Source organism: Corvus kubaryi, unplaced genomic scaffold (genome assembly GCF_017639235.1).
Source record: "Corvus kubaryi isolate FWS band 111438036 unplaced genomic scaffold, C.kubaryi_AGA036_p1.0 37157, whole genome shotgun sequence".
Classification (NCBI taxonomy): domain Eukaryota; kingdom Metazoa; phylum Chordata; class Aves; order Passeriformes; family Corvidae; genus Corvus; species Corvus kubaryi.
The window spans coordinates 1,212,321-1,238,059 of record NW_024581041.1 but is presented as its reverse complement, the minus strand read 5'-3'; the positions used below and the strand labels follow the sequence as shown (position 1 = coordinate 1,238,059).

At 50.4% G+C, this 25,739-nt stretch overlaps 2 protein-coding genes across 4 annotated transcripts in view; one reads left to right on the top strand and one right to left on the bottom strand.

Annotated features, from left to right (window-relative positions):
- Positions 1-25,739, bottom strand: part of LOC121661479 (fer-1-like protein 4) — a 47,742-nt gene that overhangs the window by 10,451 nt on the left and 11,552 nt on the right. For 2 of the 3 annotated variants that reach the window (XM_042021731.1, XM_042021729.1), the window contains exons 13-37: positions 25,397-25,580; positions 24,433-24,619; positions 23,861-24,225; positions 23,409-23,517; positions 22,442-22,640; positions 21,554-21,674; positions 20,870-20,970; positions 20,230-20,317; positions 18,825-18,941; positions 17,575-17,727; positions 17,159-17,336; positions 9,123-9,247; positions 8,601-8,735; positions 7,293-7,466; positions 6,930-7,052; positions 6,462-6,623; positions 5,964-6,123; positions 5,094-5,197; positions 4,582-4,713; positions 3,934-3,982; positions 2,679-2,785; positions 2,208-2,333; positions 1,411-1,521; positions 821-957; positions 193-363 (exon numbers count right to left, since the gene is read on the bottom strand). In XM_042021731.1, the coding sequence (XP_041877665.1) occupies positions 193-363; positions 821-957; positions 1,411-1,521; positions 2,208-2,333; positions 2,679-2,785; positions 3,934-3,982; positions 4,582-4,713; positions 5,094-5,197; positions 5,964-6,123; positions 6,462-6,623; positions 6,930-7,052; positions 7,293-7,466; positions 8,601-8,735; positions 9,123-9,247; positions 17,159-17,336; positions 17,575-17,727; positions 18,825-18,941; positions 20,230-20,317; positions 20,870-20,970; positions 21,554-21,674; positions 22,442-22,640; positions 23,409-23,517; positions 23,861-24,225; positions 24,433-24,619; positions 25,397-25,580 (3,618 nt within the window). The remainder of the gene's footprint in view (positions 1-192; positions 364-820; positions 958-1,410; positions 1,522-2,207; positions 2,334-2,678; positions 2,786-3,933; positions 3,983-4,581; positions 4,714-5,093; positions 5,198-5,963; positions 6,124-6,461; positions 6,624-6,929; positions 7,053-7,292; positions 7,467-8,600; positions 8,736-9,122; positions 9,248-17,158; positions 17,337-17,574; positions 17,728-18,824; positions 18,942-20,229; positions 20,318-20,869; positions 20,971-21,553; positions 21,675-22,441; positions 22,641-23,408; positions 23,518-23,860; positions 24,226-24,432; positions 24,620-25,396; positions 25,581-25,739) is intronic. The other variant, XM_042021730.1, reaches the window with a different exon arrangement.
- On the top strand, positions 10,470-13,280 carry LOC121661480. Its single transcript, XM_042021732.1, has 2 exons — positions 10,470-11,416; positions 11,450-13,280. The coding sequence occupies exons 1-2, from the start codon at positions 10,685-10,687 to the stop codon at positions 12,686-12,688; spliced, it is 1,971 nt and encodes a 656-aa protein (XP_041877666.1). The 5' UTR covers positions 10,470-10,684; the 3' UTR covers positions 12,689-13,280.

The following is a 25,739-nucleotide window of genomic DNA, read 5'->3' as shown; positions in this document are numbered from 1 at the left end:
TTTGCAGTAGGAATTAGCTATCACAGGAAGCTGGTACATGTCTAAAGAGATAGTTATTCATGGAAATTGTAGTGAATCTGTGGAGCACCTGCAAATGCATATTCTGAATTGCAGAACAGGAGGAGCTCTGTTACCCACATATCGCAGGTGAGAAGAATGTCTGTGGCCCTAATGTGTCACATTGGTACCTACAAGTCATACTGTGCAGCCACTCCACAGTTTGCCCTGTGCTTGCTGTAGAATCGATTCTCCAAGTCAATCTTGGTCTCCCCAATCAGATCATCAGATCCAACCAAATCATGGTCAAATATTGCCACAGTGAGTTCTGATTCCATAGGAAAGGAGACTGTCAGCTCCACAACTCTGGACAGAATCAAACAGGGAAAGTGAAATTAGCAAAGAGGATGGGAATGAAGCACATGCTCTACGCTTTGATAATCCTACACAATTAAGAACTGTATTTAACAACTTAAAGGCCTCTGATAACCTTTGGTTCTCTCCAAATTCAGTATGTGCAAATTTCAGTGTGCATGTTCAAACAAAGGAATTACTTTTCCAGGAATGTATGGCTTGGATAGAGGACCTGGAGTTAGGGGAAAAAGCTCTCCAGTGCTTGGCTTCCAATTTTAAATCTTGGGTGTGCTCGCCTCTTAACCCAAAACATGATGGCTCCTGAGTTAGCTGGAGGCAAGAGACATGCCCAGGAGCTTTGTGTTAAAGCACAAGACTCTCCATCAGAAAGGAACAGAAGACCTCACATGCTGAGCCACATTCCAAGTCCCAGATTCACACTGTTCTTATTAAACCTGCTAGATGAAACCTTGCGTACTCTCCAAACACGGGATTGAGCTGCTTTGGGATGTATCGCTCCTTTGTGTCCTTCTGTTGCTTCCCCACAGTCACCACCACATAGGGGTCTGCTTTGCCATTGGGGTCTGCTGGAGACAGATTTGTAGCCTGGAATATACAAGAGGTACTGCTGTACACAGCTGTGGAGAGCACCCTGCACAAGGAACACTGCACAGGCCTGACACCACCCAAGCCCACTTGGCTAGGTCCCTCCAGCAACTACCCTGGCAGTGAAACAGCCACTTGTTCCCACAGAAATCCTCACTCTACAAGCCATTGATGTCTTCAGCTGTGGACCCACCCACTTGCTCATGATCTCAAGGCAGATGTAAGGAGCCAAGAAATGCCTATCTGGCCTTTTAGCACCTCCTCAAGCTACAAAGCATGGAAGACTCTCCATGGACAGGATGTAGGTGTCTTCCACTGGGCTGGCAGAAGCTTCAAGCCAGCATCACATTTTTCACAAGTGCCACTGCTCACATTTACTGAGCAGAGAATGGCAGAAGGTCCATACAGAGGGGAGAGATCACCAAGCATTACTGCCACCTCCACCAGTCTTACCTTAACAATGTAAACTCTTACAAGAACCTTGATGGGTCTATTCCTTGGAATGCCCTGGGAGACCTTGGGCTCTGTAACAGCTTCCTCAGTGGGGTAGACATAGAAGGAGCCCTGCAGAAAACACTTTTCAAGGAACAGCTGGATACAGATGGGAATATCTCAGAAAGTATTGGAGCCACCAGCTTTACTTGCCAACTAGAAAATCAGAGCCATTTCCCCATGCAGACCACAGACACCCTGTGCCCATGGAGACAGTCCTTCCCAAAGGTCCAATCATGTCCACATGGCCCAGGCAATCCCTGCTTGCAATTTAGGCTGTAGGCTGTTAGACCACTGCCAATGTCAGATCTGAGCACCTCCAGTCACTTTGGACTGCCAAAGACAGAGGACACCAAAGGTTTTCAAGTGACAGCTACAGCTTCTGTAGCTCTTCAAGGGCTCCTGGATGGGAGGATGATGCCTCTTTTAAATAAGTTCTGCTAATTTTAAAACCAGTGAAGCTTACTAATACTTATATGCATATTGAATACACCCAGAGGCCGCAACCAGAATGAGTCCTTTATGCTTCATGCTTTCTCCTTGTAGCAGCTGAAAAATCTAAATCAGATGGATTTATAAGCTAACAACAGTAGGACCACAGTACAATTGGTTCAACAGGCACTAACAGTACGCTGGTCGTGCTGCAGCCCAACCTCATGTCACCCTGCACATCCAAACACCCTGCAAAGCTTTCTCTGAAATACAGGTCATAAGGATCTTCCACAAGCAGCACAAAGGTCATCCAAATGAAACAGTACCTTGTACTTCCCCACATAATGTTCATCCTCATTTCCATCTTCATTTGCTTTGCCACGATGAAGGGGGAAAACACACAACCAGTCTTCAAAATTACCAAACTCATTTTCTAGCTCAGAGCTGTAGATCTGAAATAAGTAGAAAGTAATTTTGGGCCTTTTCCTGCCATCTGAAAGGGAAGGAGAGTCATCCTTTCTCTGCTTCAACCATTTTACCTAGTCCTACCTTACTCCTGTTATTTCTCAGTGCAGGGTGTTAATGGTTTCCCTGCTTGTCCATGGGGCCAGCCTTGGATGTGGATGCACATCCCAGCTTGGCTCCAAGGTCTTACTAGCTGCACCAAAGTTCAGCAATGATGGGGCCTCAGCACACACTGCAGGTTCTCCTCCCAGCATAACTTCCACTGCAGGAAGGTGAGGAGGACATGGACAAAAGGCCAGGGCTGAAAGAGACTAGGTCACCCTAATTATCACCTGAAGGGTGGCAATGAATTTCCTCTTGGGTTGAGCAGGTTCAGCTTCAATCACTGCCTCATCCTCTGCTTCCATGTCAATGGAGGATGCATTTAAATTCCCTCCATCTAGAAATGACAGCAAGAGATTAGGGAACACTGATTTTGCCCATCATGTCAAGTGTCTCTACATGAAATTACCCCAGCCACAGCTTCTGCTTTCACCCAGGGCTTTGACCTGTGTCACAGCAACTGGAGCTATTGCTGTTTGTAACAGGTGTCCTTCTGGCATCTCAGGTTTCCCAGCATGGCATGGCTGGATGGGTGGGGGGACAAAAATTGGCACAGACCTGCCTGTCTGCATGGCTGCTGTTCAGACAGGAATTGGGCAGAAACCAAATGAAGGAAGGTGGTTGGACCAGCTCACAGGTGCTGCCAGGGAAGGCACAGAGGAGAGCTCACCCTCATCTTTGGATGAGTGCTTATTTGCTGGCCTGCTGGTTTGGGTGGCTAACCACAGCCACTTTCCGCACAGCTAGCTGAGCCGGGAGAGACTGTATCTAGACCTTTCTCAGGGGCACCACCAAAACAAGGACAGGGTGGGTGTGTCCTTGTCCCATTTCACAAGGCTCCAGATCCCTCAGGTGCTAATGTCATGCAGGTACCCTCAAGCCCTCTCCTTATATTGTATTTACGTCATTTTTATACTTCACACTTTCCCGGGTCAGAGCTATGTGAGTCACTGCTTACACCTCTGCAAACCTGAACCTACAGCTGTAACATTGTTCTCAGATCATAAAAAGATTGTTAGTACTGTCTTTCTGTTACCTCCCGTTACCAAGTGAGTATCCCATGAGCACAGAGTGATGCCCAGCTCCTGGACAGTTTTCCCTGTCCACCATCCTCTCTCTCCATCCCACCACTGCTTCCCAATTTCACCCAGACAATCCCATGATCCCTGCAGATAATTTTTCTGCATTTTTCTCCCACAGGAAAGCACTTGCTTTAACACAATTTTTCAAGACTCCACTATTTTCCAGGACTTTTCTGACCATTTTCCAAACTTTTTTCAGGAAAGTTTGGCATTTTTAACCTGAAATAGCCTGTTAGCCCTTGCTGATGTCTTCAGCCTCTCTGCTCACTTTTATGTTGTCATTGCTGAATGTTGCAAGGTTGTTCTCTGCACAGACGCCATTCCCACAAGCCCAGTACCCTCTGGGGTGGAATAAAATCCTGGTTCTCTCCATTAAAGAGTGGGGTATTGCTAGAGGACTCACCTGCATCATTCAGGTCATCTTTCTCAGCATCTTCCTCATCACTGCATTCCTGAAACACACATAAACAGTCACCTCAGATCCCTGACAGCAAAGGCTTCTCCCTCCAAGCACAGAACACCGACATTTTCCTGCCAAGAGAGTAAGTAATACATAGCCTGAAATCATTCAGCAATAACAATAATGATACCCAATGAGTGTCTTAATGACTTTCTCTTCTCCCCAGATCCTTCTGCTAGCTTCTTTTGATTGGAATTTAAGTTGGACAGGGCAAGGAAGGAAATTTGGAGCAGACTTGCTCTCCTAACACATACTAGGACATAACCAGGACAGAGTAAGCAGCATGAAAGCCCCTGTTAAAATCATCAACGTCACATTTTCAGGAGGCCCTCAACAGAAGCTGCCTCATTCTCACCCCACTTGGGCACCAAGCCTCAGGGATGTTTCAATACCCACCACGCGCTGAAATCAGCCCACCTGGCAGATGCTTGATACCTGGCTACCTTAAGTATGCTTGAAACACAGAAGTCCACACCTTCCTGCAGATCCATGTGAGGAGAGCTCCTGTAACACTCAGTATTGTTGAAAACATCTTCCTCAGGCCAGTGCAGCCTATTTTCCCTTCTGTTGGCAGCTGTCACAAAATATTACCTGGTTATACAGCTCTTTCAGGGACGCATAGTACTTGGACCACCAATCCAGTTCTTCCAGTTCTAGTTTTTCCTCTTCATATTCATCTTCCTTCTTTACAAGCTTATTGATAGGAATTTTCTTCAAAGGAGCCTTGAGAGAACAGAGAAAAGGGTTCAGAGGGAAGAAATTACCACCCAGGACACTCATGTACCCTCCTCCTTGGAGCCTCTGGCAAAAGCTCAGCATTCAGGCAGAGCACAGGAGGTGCAAAGCTGCCTGTGGCCCCAGGTTTGTTCTTTGCTACAAAAGAAGCCGTTCTCAAGGCACAGGGCAGGTCTCCTTAGTCTCCCTGTGACAGAGCCCCAGCACATGGCACTGCCAATGAGCAGGCAGGAGAGAGGAGTGTTTCAGTCCAGAGAAAAACCTGGTGGATGAAACCTAACACTGAACTTTGGAACTTTCTTTTCTGTTTGTAATCTACAGTTGGCTTTACAAACTTCAAAATTTGTTGGGCCCAACACATAACTCACCTTCACAAAACTAAGGGGGTGAGTGCTGGAACCTGGGTCACTAGCTGCCCGTCCAATATTTACCACAGTCTGAGATGGAAGACGGTGAGATGAGACTTTCCAAGCTGAGATGAAAATAAAGAGCTTCATGTTTCCATGCATTTATTTCTGCCCACTACTTCCTACTTTTGGCCACAGGAAAACCCTTCCTGTTAAAACACTGTCGTGTGATTGATTTTAAAGCTTTTCATAGCAGACCTTGCAAAAAAACCTGCTGTAAATCCAAGTACAGTACTGAGATTGGCCACCATCATCAACATGCTTGTTGCTGACTCCCAGGAATTCAGAATTATGAGATATACCTGCCCTGCTCAGACATAACCACAGATGAATCAATATTTGACTTCTTCATGCTTCCAGATAAGGAGCGCTAGCTGTTGCTATCATAGAACTATTTAGCTTAACTATTACCCAATGAACAGACCTTGACCTGTGAGAGAACTGAAAACTTTTCAGTCCTTGGTCCTAGTGGACCAGCTTCCTAAAGATGGAGGTGTCACTGAGAAAATTCTTCCCTGTGAGGGTGGTGAGGCCCTGGCACAGCTTGCCCAGAGAAGCTGTGGCTGCCCTATTACTGGAAACGTTCAAGGCCTGGTTGGATAGGGCTTGGACCAAACTGGTCTAGTGGAACGTGGCCCTACTCATGGCAGAAGGTGGAACGAGATGATCTTTAAGCTCCCTTCCAACCCAAACCATTCTGTAATTCTATGACCTTGTGATTCCAGGGAGAGGACTTTGCTGCCTGGCTAAGAGGGAGTGGAAGAGCCAGGGATCTTTGCCACTGGCAAAGCCTGCCTGCTGTCTCCATGAGAACCTCTCCAAGCAGCTCACCTTTGGGTACATCGTCTGGTTCCTCCTCCAGCTCTCTGGGAGAGAATTTCATCACATCGGACACAACATGGCTACCCACCAGCACAGTGCGCCCAAAAGCACGCTTTTCCACCACGAAGATGCTGAGGGGAGGGTGCAGGTATACTTGCTCTGGGAGCTCCTGCAAAAGAATTTTGCATGGGGTTCACAGGAATAAGGGTGATCAACCTGTGTTGAGCTATAAAACTATGGCAGCCCCATCACATAAGGAGAAGCCTGCTGGCACCTTGCAGCTATGCCCAAAAATCAAAGCCTTGCAGTGACAGACCATGGCTAAGACGGCTCTTGGTGGGCAATTTCACAAAGGTTTCGTTCTGCAGCTGAACCATGCGGCCACGGGAGAGCAAAATCCTGGAGGCAGTTCCCCTCCTGCTATCTTGCCCCATGCAGTGAGGCAGTGCATGGGTGCAGGGTAGCCACAGTGTACCCTAGCATGGCAGAATCCACCTTCCCACTCACCACATCCATGTATTTGACCAGTTCAGTGAAGTTGGGGTTCTCTTTGTAGGACACAATCACCTCTGACTCCACCTTCTTGCCAGCACATTCAATGATCACCTGGGGCTCATCCACCTCAAACAAGTTCACTCTCTTCAGGTCCCTCAGGCCCCAGAACAGGATCTGAAGCACAACATGAAGCTGCTGTCCGAGACATGCCAGGCATGGCACTGCCCATGCTGCCACCCCCCACCCACAGGACACAGTTCCCAGAAGAGGCACAGGCCTGCTCTCCCAGCTCAGCTGCCCAGCAGCTCTACCTGTTGAACTACTCAGATGGTTTCTCCCTCATGTCAAGCACCTCCATTTCTGGCATCTGCTCAGGCCTCACAGGCTCATTTGAGCTCCAAACTGGACTCCCTCACCAAGTCTTGCCCTCCACCCAGTGGCAGCTTAAGGGGAAAGCAAGTGCAGCAGATGGCAGCACACCTCTATTCGAAACTCCTTCAGTACTGGGCGGATGCCCTCAGGGATGATGAACCATCCAGGTCCAGCATGGGGGTCTTCCAGGTAGTCGGGCTCTTTGGGCTCCACGTCCTCCGGCACTGATGGCTGAACAGGTGGAACCAGGACACAGCAGGTGATGAAAGTCATTTCTATGCCATGCCATGCCATGCCCCCTCTCCCCTTCCTCTAGTTCTGTGCTCACAGGTTGTCCCTGCAGCCTCCTTTCAATTGAAAGCCAGATGTAGCCTCTAACTTGGAATCCTCTGGTGGGCCCCATGCAACCTTACCCACACAGCTCTCCTCCGAGAGCTGGCAACCATGTGCAGCTTCCTACAAGCCTGTTACCTCCAAACAGCCACTGTAATCAAGCTCAATCAGCTCAAAAGTGGCAATGAGCTCTCCCGCTGCTTTGGTGCCTCTGTAGAAATCAAAGAACTGTAGGGCAGGCTTGGTGTACGGCTCATCGACCAGCTTCACCTGGGGGACAGCAAAGGCCTGCCCAAGGAACTCAGGGGAGCCCTGCAGGAAAGAGGGGAATGAATCAAATCATCCATGGGTTATCTCACCACCTTGAAGACCACCAATCTGGTGGTCCAATTCCAGCCAATCTGGGACAGTACAAGACTACTCTTCCACCCATGTCATCCTCTGCTTTGATTTCCTCTGCTCCATCCAGAGCTAGGAACAGATAGGGCATGTTTGCAGCATCTGCTCTTACCTTACGGTTCATCTCCATGCAGAACTCATCAAATGACCTGGCATATGCACCAGAGGACATCAAAGCTAGATCAGGTTTTACAGAGTCTCTTCCAGAAAGGGTTTGAGTATCTCCAAGGATGGATATACTTACTACCAGCTCTCTGAGCTACAAGCCCAGTGTGTGATCTACCTCTGTGTAAAACTTGCTTCCTTATATCAAGATGGATTTTCTTCTTTGCCAGTTTGTGCCCATTGCTTGCCATTGGGCCCCTTGGTACTTCCATGAGAATTCTGAACTGACCTTATCTATCCTTTCCCACCAAGTAGCTGCAGACAGCAAAAAGACACTGGCTTTCCCTCGACCTCTGTAGGCTGAATATACTTGGCTCTCCTCCTCTGTCCTGTGCTCCATCTTGGTGGCCTCCTCTGGAGTCACCCCAATACAAGAGGATTTGTCTTATACTGGAACCCCAGGAAAGCTGCTGAATTATACAGGAGAACCTGGTGCAAGTTATGTCATTAGCCTTAGGATAACAAAGAGGCTCCAGGGGATAGTGTGACTTTAAAGCACTAATAAAGAGAAAAAAGGGAGAGCTGAGGAGGGATGATCAATGATAGCTGGGGACACAGGGGAAGGAACAGCCTTAAAAGCAATATCAGTTCCTGCAGGCTATGAGCCCTCGGTAATGTGAGACTGCCAAGGAAGCAGAGATAGTGTTTCTTCAAAAAGAAGAGATCCTGGATCCAATGAGCACTCATCAGCCCCTGATGAGTTCAGAGTATCTCTGAGTCAGAAAGTCTTAACCACAGTCACAGTCCCTACCACTCACTGTCACCAGTGGACCAGGACCAAGCTGAATCATGGAAATCAGAGAAGTGGCAGCACTCAGACAGAGCTCCTCTCCCTTCCCTGTTCTGGAAACAACAGGAGGAGGGCAGCATGGCCATACTTACAAATTTATTGTGGCTGAAAAGATTGATTATAATGATGGGGGTCTCTGTTTTCAACTCTTCTTTCTTCCCATCAATAATGAGCTGGTCAAACAAAAGTAGCTCGTTCCATGTAGGGCTCAGTGTCTCCTCCAGCATCTGCAGACAGAGACAAAAGGCCCAAGTGTTCCACAGTCAATGGAAACAAACCACATGCAGGAAAGTGAGGAACTCTGGGCTGATTCCCTCTCTCACACAACCACATGCAGCTGGTGGCTGGCAGGAGGGCAAGTTATAAAAGTATGGGATCAGCACTCAAGGCCAACTAGTACATGCCAATCAATCTCTGAGACCATGCTCAGTGACTGTCAAATATTCTCTGAACATATCCACACTGCCCAGAGCATAGATACCTGAGTGCTTGGAGATACAAAAGTCCCAGGAGAACTGCCATAATACTGGGCTTAATCATGTCAGTGAGGGCACGGTCATTTTTCTCTCCCCAAGTTCCCAAGATGACAGAGGCAAGAGTTTAAGTGGTCTCACCCTGGTGGTCTGGCAGTGAGTTGAAAACACCACTCTTGCAAAAGGATCCGAAAGGCCGTTATCATCTGCAGGGAGGATCCCTCGAGCCTGATACAGATGGGCTCGGAGCTGGTAATAGCTGAAATCTGGTAAGAAAAGGAGAGAGGAGGTCCCCAAGTCCTGTATGAGGCCAAAAAAATGCCTGAAGGAGAAGGCCAGCCAGATAGGAGTGGACACAACCTGTGAGGAATAGCTACTACTTCTCTAGGGACTGTGGTTCTCAGGCTCAGTACATCTCAAAAGGTTTAGCCAAGCCAGACAAGCTCAGTGGGCTCCTCAGACACCTCTGGGAAGTACATGACAGGTGACATGTGCAATGTTCTGCTATGAGCATCTGCTGTGGCAAAGCACCACCAAGCCTCATTAGGGGGGTAGACCTCGTGCCCATTGCTAATTTGGCAGCACATTCAGTGCCTATGAAGTACCCATCCTGTATGCTGCTTTACCTGAGAATGTGCAAATACATCCTCATGAGATCAAACTGGACGTGTGTTGGGGTTTTAGTTTAGTCTTAGGTTTTCCTGTTAAAGGAATTTTCTCCCATATGCATGTTGCTAGGGGACAAATAGCTGTACTTAAGAAAGACAAAAAGGGGAATGGGGCGGGCCTGGCTACTCCTTTGTCTACACCTGGGTGTGGGGTCAGTTCGATCTGAGCGTCCGGAGAGAGAAGCTGCAGAGAAAGGAGCTGCTGCTTCTTTCTTTTTGGCCGTTCTTTCTTCCTGCTGGAAACAACACCGGGACCCCAAAAGCCGCTTTCCCTGCCCTGCTGGAGACCGAGCTGTGGCTGCCCTGCTCCGCTGCTGCTTCGAGCTTTCGCTACGCTGTAGCCCTGCTCGCCCTGCCTGCCTGGGCCTCCGTGGGTTTTTCCCATCTGGATACATCTCGTCTGCCACCCAGGATTTGCGTCCGTCCCTGCCGTTTCAGCCTGCCGTTCTAGCCTGCTGTTCCTGAGAGTCCGGGATCGGCTGCCCAGGGGTTTGTGAAGCCTTTGTTCCATCCCTCCCAGGATCCTGGGGCACCAGTGCTGCGGGTTTCCCGAGCTCGCTCCAGAGCGCCCCCTGCAGCCGCGGGGGAACCATCGCACCTGCCCTGCTCACCGGGAGCCGCCAGCGCCCCTGCCGGCTGCGAGCGGAACTGCACCCGAGGGGAAAGGGCCCGACAGCCGAGAAGGCTGGGACTGGGTTTGTGATTGCTGTTACTGCCAGAGTTGTTGTTTTGTTTGACTGGTTATATACATATATATATATATATAGTAAAGAACTGTTATTCCTATTTCCCACATCTTCGCCTAAAGGCCCTTGATTTCAAAATATAATAACTTGGAGGGAAAAGGGGTTATATCTGCCACTTCAAGGGGGGCCTCTGCCTTCCTTAGCAGACACCTGTCTTTCAAAACCGAGACAGATCTTGGCGCCCAACGTGGGGCCTGAGGGCATTAAGAGATAGAGGTGAAAAAGGAATAACAGTTCCTGGATAACTTTATTTTGTGTGCTGGATATTGGAACCTTGTTAGGCAGCACTATGTGGTCTAGTTTACCCTGGTTTGGGTGGCATGTGGCCGTGGCTATATTCTTCCCCTTTGCAGCTCCTTACTTGAATATGGGTCCTCTGACTAAGGCTACCATTGCTGTTATCCAGCTTGCGTTATGGGTCGAGAAGGTGAGGAATTCATGGGTTTTTAACTTCCTCCGGAATGTGGGCACATGGATTAACAGCTATCACACACTGAGCACATGTTTTTGGGGTTATGTTAACAATGGTACCTTCTGTGAGGAAATGACACCAGGGGAAGTTTTCTCCCAACCCCTCAACCAGTTCTTTGGGCCCACCCCATCAATTTTCGAAGGGTTTAAATTCCCTCTGAATACTAACCATCTGCTGCTGATAGGCCTACTCTATTTAGCATTCGAGGATAAGTTGAGATTGGCTTGGATATCTACCCGGACACCAGCCCCAGAGACTAGAGATCCTGCCCCAGAACCTGACATGGCCCCAGAGAGTAGAGTTCCTACCCCAGAGCCTGATCCTGCCCCAGAGCCTGACACGGCCCCAGACACTAGAGATCCTACCCCAGAGCCAGAGCCTGCCACAGCCCCAGACACTAGAGATCCCGCCCCACAGACTGATACTGCCCAACAGTCCACCTCAGAAATGGACTACCCAAACTGGGTGGGGGTACTGGCAAAAGGGATGCAGGAGATGTGCCAAGAGATGGGTCAGGTGCGCCAGGGGATATGCCAGGAGATGGGTCAGGTGCGCCAGGAGATATGCCAGGAGATGGGCCAGGTGCGCCAGGAGATATGCCAATTGCTAAGGGAATACACCTCCTCAGCTAGTGAAAAACCCTCTCCCTGCCCCAAAGAGGGTGAGTCCAATGGTGCAGCAGTGGAACCCACGGATGTTACAACCGTCCAGGCTTCAGCTGAACCACAAGGACAACCACAGCCAGCAGCAGTCGCCCCTGTGCAAAGGAGGAAGTATAAGACCAAATCAGTACGACCAGTTAATGATGATGGGCAACCAGGGCCCTCACAACCAGCAGGAGAGCCAGAGCCAGAAGTCATCACTGAGTCCCTGTCGCACGACAGTCTCCGTGCTATGCGAAACGACATTGTGCGAAGGGGGCGTGAGCCTTATACCACCTGGCTGCTTCGGGTTTGGGACCTTATGGGCACAAGTGTGCAACTGGATAGTGGTGAGGCAAGGTATCTGGGATCGTTGACCCAGGACCCAGGTGTGGACCAGATATTTGTGAGGGAGCCAGGGCCTCTCTCTCTTTGGGAGCGGCTCTTAATGAGTGTGAGAGAAAGGTTCATTCACAAAGAAAGAATGCAGGAGTATCATCATAGAATGCAGTGGAAGACACTCGAGCAAGGGATCCAACAGCTAAGAGAGGTGGCAATATTAGAGGTACTCTTTGGGAAGGATGGACAGCATGATAATGACCCCGATAAGGTCAGGTGCACAGGACAGATGATGTGGAACCTGGCAAGGCTAGGGCCATCGCAATACACCACCTTCATTGCAACGATTGATGCTGACAATACCCAAGAAACAGTGGGCTCTGTTGCCAACAAGCTCAGGCATTATGACAGCATGATCAATGGCCCACTGAAAGCTCATGTCTCTGCTGTGGTCCAGGACCTCAAAGAGGAGATGAAGGAGATGAGGGAGGAGATGAGGGAGGAGATGAGGAGGGTCAGTGTGGCACCAGTGCGAGTCACAGGCCCCCAAGTCAGAACCCGCCGTCCCCCTGCTAGAGAGAGAGGGTACACCCCACGAGCTGAGCTGTGGTTTTTCCTGTGTGAGCATGGGGAAGACATGAGAAGGTGGGATGGGAAACCCACCTCTGCCCTGGCAGCGCGGGTGCGTGAACTCAAGGAGGGAGGCACTAACCGAGGGGGTTCTGCTAAGGTGAAGGTAGCCTCAGCCTCCCGTGACCGAGTTGCCAGGCATTACAGAAGGGAGGATGATATGTCGGATCCCCTTGAAGGTACCTCGAGCATGTACGCCCAGGGAAAGTGATAACCAGGGCTAGAGGGGCCCTGCCTCTAGCCAGGAAGAGGCACAGGAGAACCGAGTTTTCTGGACAGTGTGGATCCGATGGCCTGGCACATCAGAGCCACAAAAATATGATGCATTGGTTGATACTGGGGCACAGTGTACTTTAATGCCATCGGGACATGTGGGGGCAGAACCTGTATCCATCGCTGGGGTGACCGGGGGATCACAGCAGTTGACCCTTTTGGAAGCTGAGGTGAGCCTGACTGGGAAGGAGTGGCAAAAGCATCCGATTGTGACCGGCCCAGAGGCCCCGTGTATTCTGGGCATAGACTTCCTCCAGAATGGCTACTACAAAGACCCAAAAGGACTCAGGTGGACATTTGGGATTGCTGCTGTGGAGGCAGAAGGCATTAGGCAATTGAACACCCTGCCTGGACTATCTGAGAATCCTTCTGCAGTTGGGCTCCTGAAAGTGGAAGAGCAACAAGTGCCAATTGCCACCTCGACAGTGCACCGCCGGCAGTATCGGACAAATCGAGATGCTGTGATCCCCATCCACAAGATGATCCGCGAGCTGGAGAGCCAAGGGGTGGTCAGCAAGACCCACTCACCCTTCAACAGCCCCATCTGGCCTGTGCGCAAGTCTGACGGGGAATGGAGATTGACTGTGGACTATCGTGCCCTGAATGAAGTGACTCCACCGTTGAGCGCTGCCGTGCCAGACATGTTGGAGCTCCAGTACGAGCTGGAGTCCAAAGCAGCAAAGTGGTACGCCACTATTGACATTGCCAATGCATTCTTCTCCATTCCTCTGGCAGCAGAGTGCAGGCCTCAGTTTGCCTTCACCTGGAGGGGCGTGCAGTACACCTGGAACCGACTGCCCCAGGGGTGGAAGCACAGTCCCACCATCTGTCATGGACTGATCCAGACTGCACTAGAAAAGAGTGAGGCTCCAGAACATCTGCAGTACATTGATGACATCATTGTGTGGGGGAACACCGCAACCGAAGTGTTTGAGAAAGGAGAGAGAATAATTCAAATTCTCCTGCAAGCTGGTTTTGCCATCAAGAAGAGCAAGGTCAAGGTACCTGCCCAAGACATCCAGTTCCTGGGAGTAAAGTGGCAAGATGGACGACGTCAGATTCCCACTGAGGTCATCAATAAGATCACAGCAATGTCTCCACCGACCAACAAGAAGGAAACACAAGCTTTCCTAGGCGCTGTAGGTTTCTGGAGGATGCACATTCCCAAGTACAGCCAGATCGTGAGTCCTCTCTACCTGGTTACCCGCAAGAAGAATGATTTCCACTGGGGCCCTGAACAGCAGCAAGCGTTCACCCAGATCAAACAGGAAATTGCTCACGCCGTAGCCCTTGGCCCAGTCAGGACAGGACCAGAGGTGAAGAACGTGCTCTACTCTGCGGCCGGGAACAATGGTCTGTCCTGGAGCCTCTGGCAGAAGGTGCCTGGTGAGACTCGGGGCCGACCACTGGGATTCTGGAGCCGAAGCTACAGAGGGTCTGAAGCCAACTACACTCCCACAGAGAAGGAAATCCTGGCAGCTTATGAAGGAGTCCAGGCTGCCTCAGAAGTAATCGGCACAGAGGCACAACTCCTCCTGGCACCCCGACTACCAGTGCTGGGGTGGATGTTCAGAGGAAAGGTTCCCTCCATGCATCACGCCACCGACGCTACTTGGAGCAAATGGATCACCCTCATCACGCAGCGCGCCCGAATTGGAAACCCAAGTCGCCCTGGGATCTTGGAAATAATTACGAACTGGCCGGAAGGTGAGACTTTTGGGTTATCTTCTGAAGAAGAAGAGGAGCAGGTGACACGTGCCGAAGAAGCCCCACCATATAACGAGCTACCAGAGAGTGAAAGACAATACGCCCTCTTCACTGATGGTTCCTGCCGAATTGTAGGCGCTAGCCGTAAATGGAAAGCCGCTGTATGGAGCCCCACACGACAAGTTGCACAGGCTACTGAAGGAGAAAGTGGATCGAGCCAATTTGCTGAGCTCAAAGCTGTCCAATTAGCTCTGGACATAGCTGAAAGAGAGAAGTGGCCAAAGCTCTACCTCTACACTGATTCATGGGTGGTAGCCAATGCTCTGTGGGGTTGGCTGGAAAGGTGGAATAAGGCAAACTGGCAGCGCAGAGGAAAACCAATCTGGGCTGCTGAAGAGTGGAAAGACATTGCCACTCGGGTAGAGAAGCTATCCGTGAAGGTCCGTCATGTAGATGCTCACATCCCCAAGAGCCGGGCTAATGAAGAACATCGTAACAACAAACAGGTAGATCAGGCTGCGAAAATAGAGGTGTCCCAGATAGACTTGGATTGGCAACATAAAGGAGAACTGTTCCTAGCTCGATGGGCCCATGATGCCTCAGGCCATCAGGGCAGAGATGCCACCTATAAGTGGGCACGAGACCGAGGGGTGGATCTAACCATGGACAGTATCTCCCAGGTTATCCATGATTGTGAGACATGCGCTGCGATCAAGCAGGCCAAGTGGGTGAAGCCTCTGTGGTATGGCGGGCGATGGTCCAAATACAAGTATGGGGAGGCCTGGCAGATTGATTACATCACACTGCCTCAAACCCGCCAAGGCAAGCGCTGTGTGCTCACAATGGTAGAAGCCACCGCTGGGTGGCTGGAGACCTACCCTGTGCCTCACGCTACTGCCCGGAACACCATCCTGGGCCTGGAAAAGCAAGTCCTTTGGAGGCATGGTACCCCTGAGAGAATCGAGTCTGACAATGGGACTCATTTCAAGAACAGCCTTATAAACACCTGGGCTAGAGAACATGGCATAGAGTGGGTGTACCACATCCCTTACCATGCACCAGCAGCTGGGAAGGTTGAGCAGTGTAATGGACTGCTTAAAACCACCTTGAAGGCACTGGGTGGGGGGACTTTCAAAAACTGGGAGGTGCATTTAGCAAGAGCCACCTGGTTAGTTAACACTCGAGGCTCCACCAGCCGAGCAGGCCCTGCCCAATCCGAACCCCTACAAACAACAGATGGAGATAAGGTTCCAGTGGTGCACATGAGAGGTATGCTTGGAAAAACTGTTTGGGTAAAGTCTGCCTTGAGCAAAGACAAACCCATCCGTGGGGTTGTTTTTGCTCAGGGACCAGGTTGCACCTGGTGGGTGATGCAAAAGGATGGAGAGACCCGATGCTTACCTCAAGGGGACCTTGTTTTAGGGTGAACAACCCATGGCTCTGTACTTGTATCAGTATCAGCATGTATATTTGTATATAATTTGGGTAATGCATAGATTTATACGGTTAAAAAGTTAAGTTTCATGTAACATGTTAGTATGGGAAAAAATTCGGGGTGGATAATGTTGGGGTTTTAGTTTAGTCTTAGGTTTTCCTGTTAAAGGAATTTTCTCCCATATGCATGTTGCTAGGGGACAAATAACTGTACTTAAGAAAGACAAAAAGGGGAATGGGGCGGGCCTGGCTACTCCTTTGTCTACACCTGGGTGTGGGGTCAGTTCGATCTGAGCGTCCGGAGAGAGAAGCTGCAGAGAAAGGAGCTGCTGCTTCTTTCTTTTTGGCCGTTCTTTCTTCCTGCTGGAAACAACACCGGGACCCCAAAAGCCGCTTTCCCTGCCCTGCTGGAGACCGAGCTGTGGCTGCCCTGCCCCGCTGCTGCTTCGAGCTTTCGCTACGCTGTAGCCCTGCTCGCCCTGCCTGCCTGGGCCTCCGTGGGTTTTTCCCATCTGGATACATCTCGTCTGCCACCCGGGATTTGTGTCCGTCCCTGCCGTTCCAGCCTGCCGTTCTAGCCTGCCGTTTCAGCCTGCTGTTCCCAAGAGTCCGGGATCAGCTGCCCAGGGGTTTGTGAAGCCTTTGTTCCATCCTTCCCGGGGTCCCAGGCCGCCAGTGCCGCGTGCTCCCCGAGCTCTCTCCGGAGCGCCCCCTGCAGCCGCGGGGGAACCATCGCACCTGCCCTGCTCACCGGGAGCCGCCAGCGCCCCTGCCGGCTGCGAGCGGAACTGCACCCGAGGGGAAAGGGCCTGACAGCCGAGAAGGCTGGGACTGGGTTTGTGCTTGCTGTTACTGCCATAGTTGTTGTTGTTCTGTTTGACTGGTTATATACATATATATATATATAGAGAGAGAGAGAGAGAAGAACTGTTATTCCTATTTCCCACATCTTCGCCTAAAGGCCCTTGATTTCAAAATATAATAACTTGGAGGGAAAAGGGGTTATATCTGCCACTTCAAGGGGGGCCTCTGCCTTCCTTAGCAGACACCTGTCTTTCAAAACCGAGACAACGTGCCAGTCCCAGTCATGCCTTGGAGATGACACTAGATCAGGTCCCCATTCTCAGACATAATTCTCAGATCACAGTGTGGCCTGGAGGCGAAGGGCTGTGGAGGGACAATGCATCACCACAGACACTAACCCATGGATGGGACCTCTTGCCTCCCTGCTCTCCTGCTTATGTGGAGAACCAGCATCTGCACTCACCATCCCTGCTGAGCCGGCTGGGAGGGCTGTATGCTGAGAGCTGGGATATCTCTGGCTCACTCTCAGAAAGGAACTCCTCAGGCAGCTCTGCCAAAGAGTTTTTCGCATATTTGGTTATCCCAAGCCACATGTAGATTTCCAGTTTGGCAAAGATCTCACCAGTGTGTAAGCCAGGGACCTGAAAGCACAGAAGGTTTAGCAGGTTTCACATCTCAGACCAAGATGATTGCCATCGGCCTGGGACTGACCAAAGAGCACAGGAGAGAGAGCAACACATTGGCAGAGGTAAAAGGCAGTGGTGGAGTGAGAGCTGTGTTTCCTTGTGAACTCCAGGATTTCAGGAAGGAGGGCTGAAAGCAAGGAGGGGGAAAGAGCATGAAGCAAGCAAGAGCACACAGTTTTGGTATAAACCCTACCTTCATAAAGACAGTCTGGATCTTTGCACAGTCTTTGCCTTTCTCCTCTTCAACTACTGAGTAGAGGATGTTTTGTGCAGGAATTCTGGCATATGCCACACGCCTGTTGTTGATAAGCATCCAGATGAGTACATCAGGGAGAGTGCACTGGGGCTGGAGGGAGGGAACAGAGGAACATCACAGCAGAGGAACAGCATGCGTCATCCTCCTTCCACTGACATGGTGAAAGCTTCATCTCCTCACAGGAGGGACTCTGGCTGCATGGCGGTTTAGAGATCCAGAAGCAAATAAAGCACCTAACATTGGCCACATGCTTCTGAAAGTCAGCCCTGCAATATGGCTCTGCAGGTGTTGTGGTTTAACCCCAGCTGGCAACTTAGCCCCATACAGCCCCTCGCTCACTGTCTCTCGGTGTGATGGGAAAGACGATTCAAAAAGTAAAAGTGAAAGAAGTTATGGATTGAGATAAAAACAGTTTCATAGGGAAAGAAAAAGCTGCACACACAAGCAAAGCAAACCAAAGAATTCATTCCCCTCTTCCCATGGACAGGCACGTCTTCAACCATCCCCAGAACAGCAGGGCTCCATCACAGAAGCGGTGACTTGGGAAGACAAATGCCATCACTACAATTGTACATCACTCTACCCTCACAGAGCTAAAGATGTGAAAATGATTTGACTTTACTTGGTGAAAGACTTCTCCAAGCTTCAACAGCATCTGTCAGTAAACATGGCATTCTGGTTGACACTACAACAACACACTGATTTTTTTCAATACAAACAATGAAACTCTGAATATGGAGAGTCTCTGCTATGGATGAGAGTTTCTGCAAGTTTGAATCTGCAGAAAGTATCTAGGGTCAGTCCCTGGTGGAAGTGCAGGCAGTGCAGGCAAGGCTCTTTCCCCAGGCAAAACTGTCTGCTGCGGACAAGGCCTTGGGCTGGTGGGGCAGAGAGGCCCAGGAGGCCTGGAGCTGGCCCAGCTCTGCCTCCTACCCATTGCAGAGTTGCTTGGGTCCCTGCTCTGCCACCAACAGCCCTGCAAAGCTACCTGGCCTCATCCCTCATTAGAGCTATCACAGGAAATATGGTAACTTCAGTAGCTGGAACTTGGAATTTTACATAGTGAGGAAAGACAGCAGAGGAAAAGCTTCAGCTCAGACTGGTGAGAGTCCCAGCAGACAGCTCAGTATGCTCTCCTTGCCTACCCTGTTCAGCTCAGAAAAGGGGTTCCCTAGGAGCCACTGTACCTCTTTAGCCATGAAGCGTATCTTTGCCAGGATCCTCCTTGTCTCCTTAACCTTCTCCTTGACATTGTCACGAGTCAGGCGCCGCCTCACACGGAGCCCTTGCTTTGCATACAGGATCTGAACAGAAAGCACAGCTGTCACACAACCAGCCATACCCCAGTGCCACCATGGGGGGCGGTCTGCAGGCAGCTTACTGTGTGCTGATCGCATCCATCCTGCCCCATTGCACCCTGACCTCCACCATGGCTCACTGCCCAGTTGCTGAGAGCAAATCTCCATGAACCTGTCACAAGCCATTTAGCAAAGGGTGCCAAGAACTGGAGACTCATCAGCCCAGTCAATATCATCCGGTAAAAAAAGTCGATGAGCTTTAAAATCATTTGGGGCAGAAAGATGTCTAAGGAATAAACATTTCAGAAGCAGATAGTGCCTGCGGAAGCCTTTGGCCAAGGAGCAACTTGGGGCCACAAAAGTGTGGGAATATGAAGATGTAGGAAACTGCAACACAGGGCTTGGCTTTCACCACCACTAGTACACATCAGAGATAGCGTACACATCTGAGGAGAGACTTTGGGATGAACCAAAACTAATGATGAAATCCAGAAGGAATTCAGGGTGTACACCCACTATGTACTGACAAAGCCAGAAAATTAATCTCTTGGGTGGGTTCGCTCTTCCAGAGTGTCTCAGACTTAGCCAAGCACCTTCACCATAGCTCAGGTGATGACGCACAAGGAAGCGGAGGGAAGGGAACTGGGACGCAGACATGCCTAAATTTTATTTCCTGCTGCTGTCATTGCATTTTGGTCAGCCTTTCAAAGCTTTGTAGTCTGACAGGGACTATGACTACAGCTGTGCTCTGCTGTGCTGTGATGGAGGGTATGTAATTGTGCTCTCATTCAGCTAGCTGGTCTTTTGTACAGGGTGATAAATGCCCAAGTGTTAGCCTTTCTGAGAACAGACAGATGAATGTCTGTTGTAGATCTGCTTGATATGTACCCAGCCAAGTAGGCAAGTTTTCAGGAGCAGTGGATCTCAGTGAGCCACTGCAAAACTGCCTGCAGGAATATGGTGTACCAAAAGGCCTCCAGCAACCTACTGGGCAGCAATATGCACGTGCTCAACCACATATGCCCCAGAAGAGACGAAGGAAGGCATCAGGGCACAGCATCTGCACAAAACTGTGGGCAGCCATGGCCAGACCCTATCTCTGTTCCCTGAGCCAGAAGTTGTATTGCTCTGAGCAGAAGTTGGGAGATTCTGTAGTAAATGCCTATGACTGATATCATGAGTCTTAGCTCCAGGTTTCCTTCTTAGCATGAGTTCCTGCTCGTCCTCCAGAAGCATCCCCCAGAGCAGGGATTGCACAGACTCCCACCAACAACCACCAAGCCCCACAACTTACAATGTTGCGCATCAGGTATTTTGTCCGACATCTGTCCAGGTTATTTGGATGAGCCATTGTTTTTCTCTCTGCATTGACTGAATATTGCCTGCAATGAGAACAGCAGCACAGACCCTGTATACTCTGCACCCAGCAGGTTGAGCACAGCTCACAGCAGGGACACAAGCTCCAAATCCAGATGCGTCAGGAGTCTCCTTTTCTGTGATACCCTCTCTTCTGCAAGCTTGTTGGTTCAGAAGGTACACTGGGGATTCTCAGCACCTGAGGCTCCCTTTCTACTGTTGCACTGTGGACTGAAGTGCATATCAGCCCCCACAGGGCAGTCATGGGGATTGAAACACTAGTCTTTTGACTGCATGACTGAAAAGAGTGAAGGAAATGTCCTTCGCATTTAGGAAACACACAGGAGTCCAGGAACACTGAGGCTGCCATCTATGACCCCTTTGATTCTCAGAACAGGACTGGGGTCTCCTCTCCAAGTTTGAAGAGCTACAGGGTCCTTTTCCCAAGTCATCCTCATTTCCTTCTGCTCATCCACCTCAAAAGGATAAGAGAGAAGACTGCACACAGCCCAGGCAGAATATGATATGATCTCCTAACCTGAAAACAAGAAACTTCAGAAAATCAGGGACATGCTAACCTGCATCCAGCTACAAATTCCTCCAGCACCTCTCTGAGCCGCTCTTCTGCTTTAGCCTTTGGTCTTCTCAAGAGCTTTTCCACGTCATCCAACCCCTGCTCCTGTAGCAAAATCACAATATTCACAAAGCTTACACCTTTCCTACATAAGTGGCTTATGCCTTTCTGCAGAGCTGGGATTCATGAGCGCTGCAGATCAGCACTATGCTGGCCAGGGACTCTCCAGAGCCTGAGGATAACCTTAACATTTGTTGTTACAACACCTTCTGCCTCAGTCTTCGAGCAGCCACTGACATACACTGGGGCAAGCTCTGCTTTCATATTTTCAAGCCCAGAAGGGAAGGTCCCATGAAGAGACTGCATCCCCTTCATGACAACCTGAGAGTCTGCTTGCCGAATCATCTGCCCAGGGCTTACACAGCTCAGGACTGGCAGCAGAAGAACTTGTTGTCACAGACATATCACATCACTCGCTCCTCCAGGAACCACCACCAGGCAGTTACACAGCCTGAGTCCATGTGCCCTACCCCACCTGTCTAAAGGACAGGTGGGACTAAACCCTGTGAGAGACGTGGACTTGCATGGGTAGTGAGGATGGCAAACATCTCATACAGCAACTGCACATGCAACAAGGAAAGCACACCAGGAAGGAGCATGCCACAGACAAACACCCTGAACACGCTACCAGGCGCTCTGCCAGTTTGACAATCCAGTTGGAAATGCAGAGTCTCCAGGCGTGATCCTCCCAGTAGCTCCATACATACACGCAGGGTTTTTCGTGCGTCATGGGCAGGCAGCTGTATGACCTAAGGGCAGCAGGCAGAGGAGATTATGGCTACTGCTACAGAAAGCATATGCTGTATCATAACACACGTGCTTGCACATCCAGCAAGGGAGCAAAGGCTGAACTCTGTCCCCTTCACAGAAAATTAATTGGCTGTTTTGGGCTCTGCACCATGGACATGTGTGCAAGCTGCTGGATCTGCCTTTTGCCATCCCAAACTAGCACACAAGGTTTCTAGTAGAGACAGCAGCACATGCTCAGATGAATGAGGCTGACAGGAGCATGGGATGCTGCCGAGATTTCTCACTGCTATGGGACTAAGTAATAGCAGGCACAGGCCTCGCAATGCAAAGACCAAGACATTGTCAGGCCTGTGGGACAAACTAGGCAGCATTCCCAGAGCAAACATATCATCAGAAGAGCTTGTGTATGTGTCTTGCCTGCTCAACATAGGACAGCATATGCCAAGAGTACTCCTCTCCTTCTTCCTCACTGGAAACAAGCCCTTAGGATGCTGCTTGTGAAGCAGAAAAAGGACGGCTGTTATTGCAAGGTCTCAGTTTCCTTGGGACCCTGTCCTTGGCCATCTGCACACATCAAGCAGACACCATAGGACTGTAGAGCTAGTGGGAAATCCCAGCCAGCTAGGCTATGGCAAGCTGCAGGGTTGCAAAGAAGAGAAACCAATGATGCATTGCTGAGCAGACCTCTAATAACATCTGGAACAACCAGCCTGGGAAGCTGTGACAGCTCCAGGAAAGGTGGGATAGAAAGACATAGAAGACTTACTTGTCATGCTCCATGGGCTCTGGTCTCTGGCTCTTTGTCACTGATTTGTTCAGTGCTGTTAAAGCTGGAGTCAGGATTTCAGCATTCAGCTCACCACCTGAATCAGCATCCAGTAAAGGCTGCCCTTCTTCTTTCACTTCTCCCTTTTCCATTTTTTGCCATCCTTTGGTCACAACCTCATCAGATTTGCCATAGTTTCCTTGAAGGTAAGCATTAAATGATAAATAGGTAAGTGGGATCACTCAGGTTTTTTTAGAAAAGAAGTTTTCTAGCTGGCAAAACCAGAGTGCAGTCTTCCTGCCAAGAGAAGCACAGGGGTATTGACTGCTTTGGGAACTAGCAGTTCAGTAGCGTCCAACCATCAGTGCATCACATGGACAACCAGGAGGTCCAAGTGGGAGCCGGGCAATTGCAAGGAGGTCCTCGTGTATGCCTTCTCCAGTTCTGCCAGCTCCACCAAGTGCCTGCTGACTACCATCTGCATCCCTACACTGGGGCCAGCATCAGCTCCTCAAGTAGTAAGTATATCAGCATCAAGCATCTCCACCCGTCCATCTTAGCAGGTAGGGGCTTTGACCCACTCTCCAACCATTGTTTCCCCATCACTTGTCACATCCCCTCAGTGCCATGTGACCAACCCCAGTATCCCAGCTTTCCCTCCTTTGTTTACCTTTCTTGCTACCAAACCCTTCTACTTCTTTGTACCCTCACTTACTAGAAGAGTTTCCCCAAACTTTCCCAAAACAGGTAATTCATACAAATGGTGCAAATCTCCAATCCCATAGAAGAGATCCAAGCTCTTCAGGTAAGTAAAGCACTGTGCACACTCCTTGGATTCATTCCCCATTTGCCTTCCCAAGTTCCTGAGCTGACTTGATAGGGCAGTGTCAAGAACTGACTTGGCTGTCAGAGGGAGATTCACACTGTTCCCATGGCTTCTGGACATGGGGGCCTGGGGAATACCCACCTATAGAGACTTCAAAGCTGACAGGTTTCGAGCTGAGAGAGGAGTCCATCATAGTGGCTTCAAAGAAGGCAGCAAAGAGGAGGAATTCATCCTTTCTCCCCAGCACATTCTGAGCAAGGAGACAGAAATCAGCCTGAGAGCCTTATGTGCCAAAACACTCCTGAGCACCAGGGCATGACTGATGCCTGCCAGCCCTTCCACAGGACCTCAGCAGGATGCTGCTGAAATCACCACTGGGCTACCAGAGGCAGGACAAGATTTCTTGGAAGACCTGAGGTGTTGCTGCAGAGCCATGGCTTTGGTTGATGCTTGTGTGAAGCCACTGAGCAGGCTGTAGGCTGAGGGATGGCTATTGTACCAACACAGCTGCCTCCTGCCTTGCCTCTTTCCCTTCACAACTGTGCATGCCAAAGACTGGCATGGATCAGCCGTGTCAGCACTGCAGAACTCACCTCGGGGAGTGGATGAAGCTCTTCCACCTCCACAGTGACCTCCCTGGGCTGCTCGGCCTCCTGACAGCTCCCAGCCTCCCCCTCTCCCTGCAGCTGCCTCAGTTCTTTAGTTTTCTCCTTGGATTTTTTACTTTTCTTCTTCAGCTTCAGTTTGCTCAGGGCACCCCTTGTCCTATCGCCAAGTTTCCTCTCTGCCACGCTGGGGCTGCTGAAGATCTCCACTGTGATGGCCATGAGGATGCGCCCACGATAGAAGATGCCCTCACCCATGCCTTCATTGAGGTCTTTGTGGATGTCCCGCAGAGCTGAGTTCTGGGGGGAGCCATACAGGTTCACCCAGGCTGGGCCAAATGTGGGGTTAAAGCCTGCAGAGACAGGGACAGGGTCTCATTATGCTCCAGGGTGCTGCTGCAGAGAGACCTCCCCCAAGAGGACAGCCCAGGACACCAGAATGTCAGTGTGCTTCAGCCACTCCTGCTCCCACCCCCAGGAGACCACCATGCTGAGCAGAAAGTGCATGGCATGGGGCTGCCCAGGACGTCCTGCCCTGGGGCAGCCATGCCAAGCCTCACCATTCCTGTCAGGGTCCGAGATCTCCTGCAGGTCAATGTAGTGTGTAGCAATGGCCACATCACCAACATTGGCATCATCCAGCACCTGGACTTTTATCTTTCTGGACAGAGGCGGGAACATCTCAATGAAACTGATCTGCTCATTCCACTCAGGCTCAGTGGTGTTGGTCTCCACTGATGTTTCCCCCTGGGAAGGAGAAGGTGTGAAAGCCACATAGTTCCAACTAGTGCCCAGAAAAAGGGATGCCTCAGAGCTTGTCTGGGAATGGCACATACTCTTGTACCACCTGCAGATAGTGCTGGGCAGGCTCTGGGAGTGGCAGTGTCCCTGCCCCTATCCCCTCTCCTGCAATTCCTCTCTGTTTCATTAATGGGGGTCTGTTCCAAGGCCTGGGCATAAGCTGCACAGTGAAGGGAATGCAAGCAGGCAGCAGACCCAGAGGTGTCTAAGGGTTGCCTGGAGCACTCCAGGCCCACAAGACTGCCCAGGGATTGATTCTTATATTAATGGATATTACAGGACCAGAAACCCTGACCTTGTGTGAAAAAACTGGGCCATTATCTCAGTAAACTCTCTCAAGGGTCTCAGGCTGAGCCCAGCTTGACACAGAAAAAGGACTTCAGTCCCGCTCCAGGATTTATTTGATCCTGTCCCTATGTCTAAGGATATGAATCTCTGCCTGCAAAGCCAGTAGCTCAGCCAGTAGCTGTGCCCAGGGCTGGGGCTGTCCAATGAGCAGCTCTCTGTAGAGACAAAAGTCAAGAACAGCCTTCTCATCCAGACATTGCACAACCAGGGCCACACAGCTCAGGTCACTGCTAAAGACAGCAAGAACTGGGCTCTCCCAGCCTGTTTTCAGTGAGATTGCTGTGCCTTATGGAGGCTTCTGGCACCATGAGTCCACCCATGCTGCCACACAGCCAAGGGAGATTCAGCCTGTCCCAACAGTTTCCCCACACTCACCTGCTGCCCACAGAATGAGACCTGCACGTATGGGTCGATACAGACTTTTCTCTCCCCTATGATCTTGGAGATACCACCCATGATGCCTGCACTCATGCTGGGCAGGCCCTCAGCACGATACAGTTTGATGCAGACCCTGCCCCAGGGTCTCTCTGCAGGGACTCTCTTAGGCAGCAGCAGGTTCCTGAAAGACAAATTTATGTCCTGCCTCTCTCCTGGAGTCCATGGGACACAATGCTGGGAAATTCACTGACTGGCAGGAAGATTGGATCCTTCCTCACCACAGGTCTTTTTCACTGGGTCTTTGCCCATCGGAAGAGGGGAAAACAGGGCAAAAAAGGTA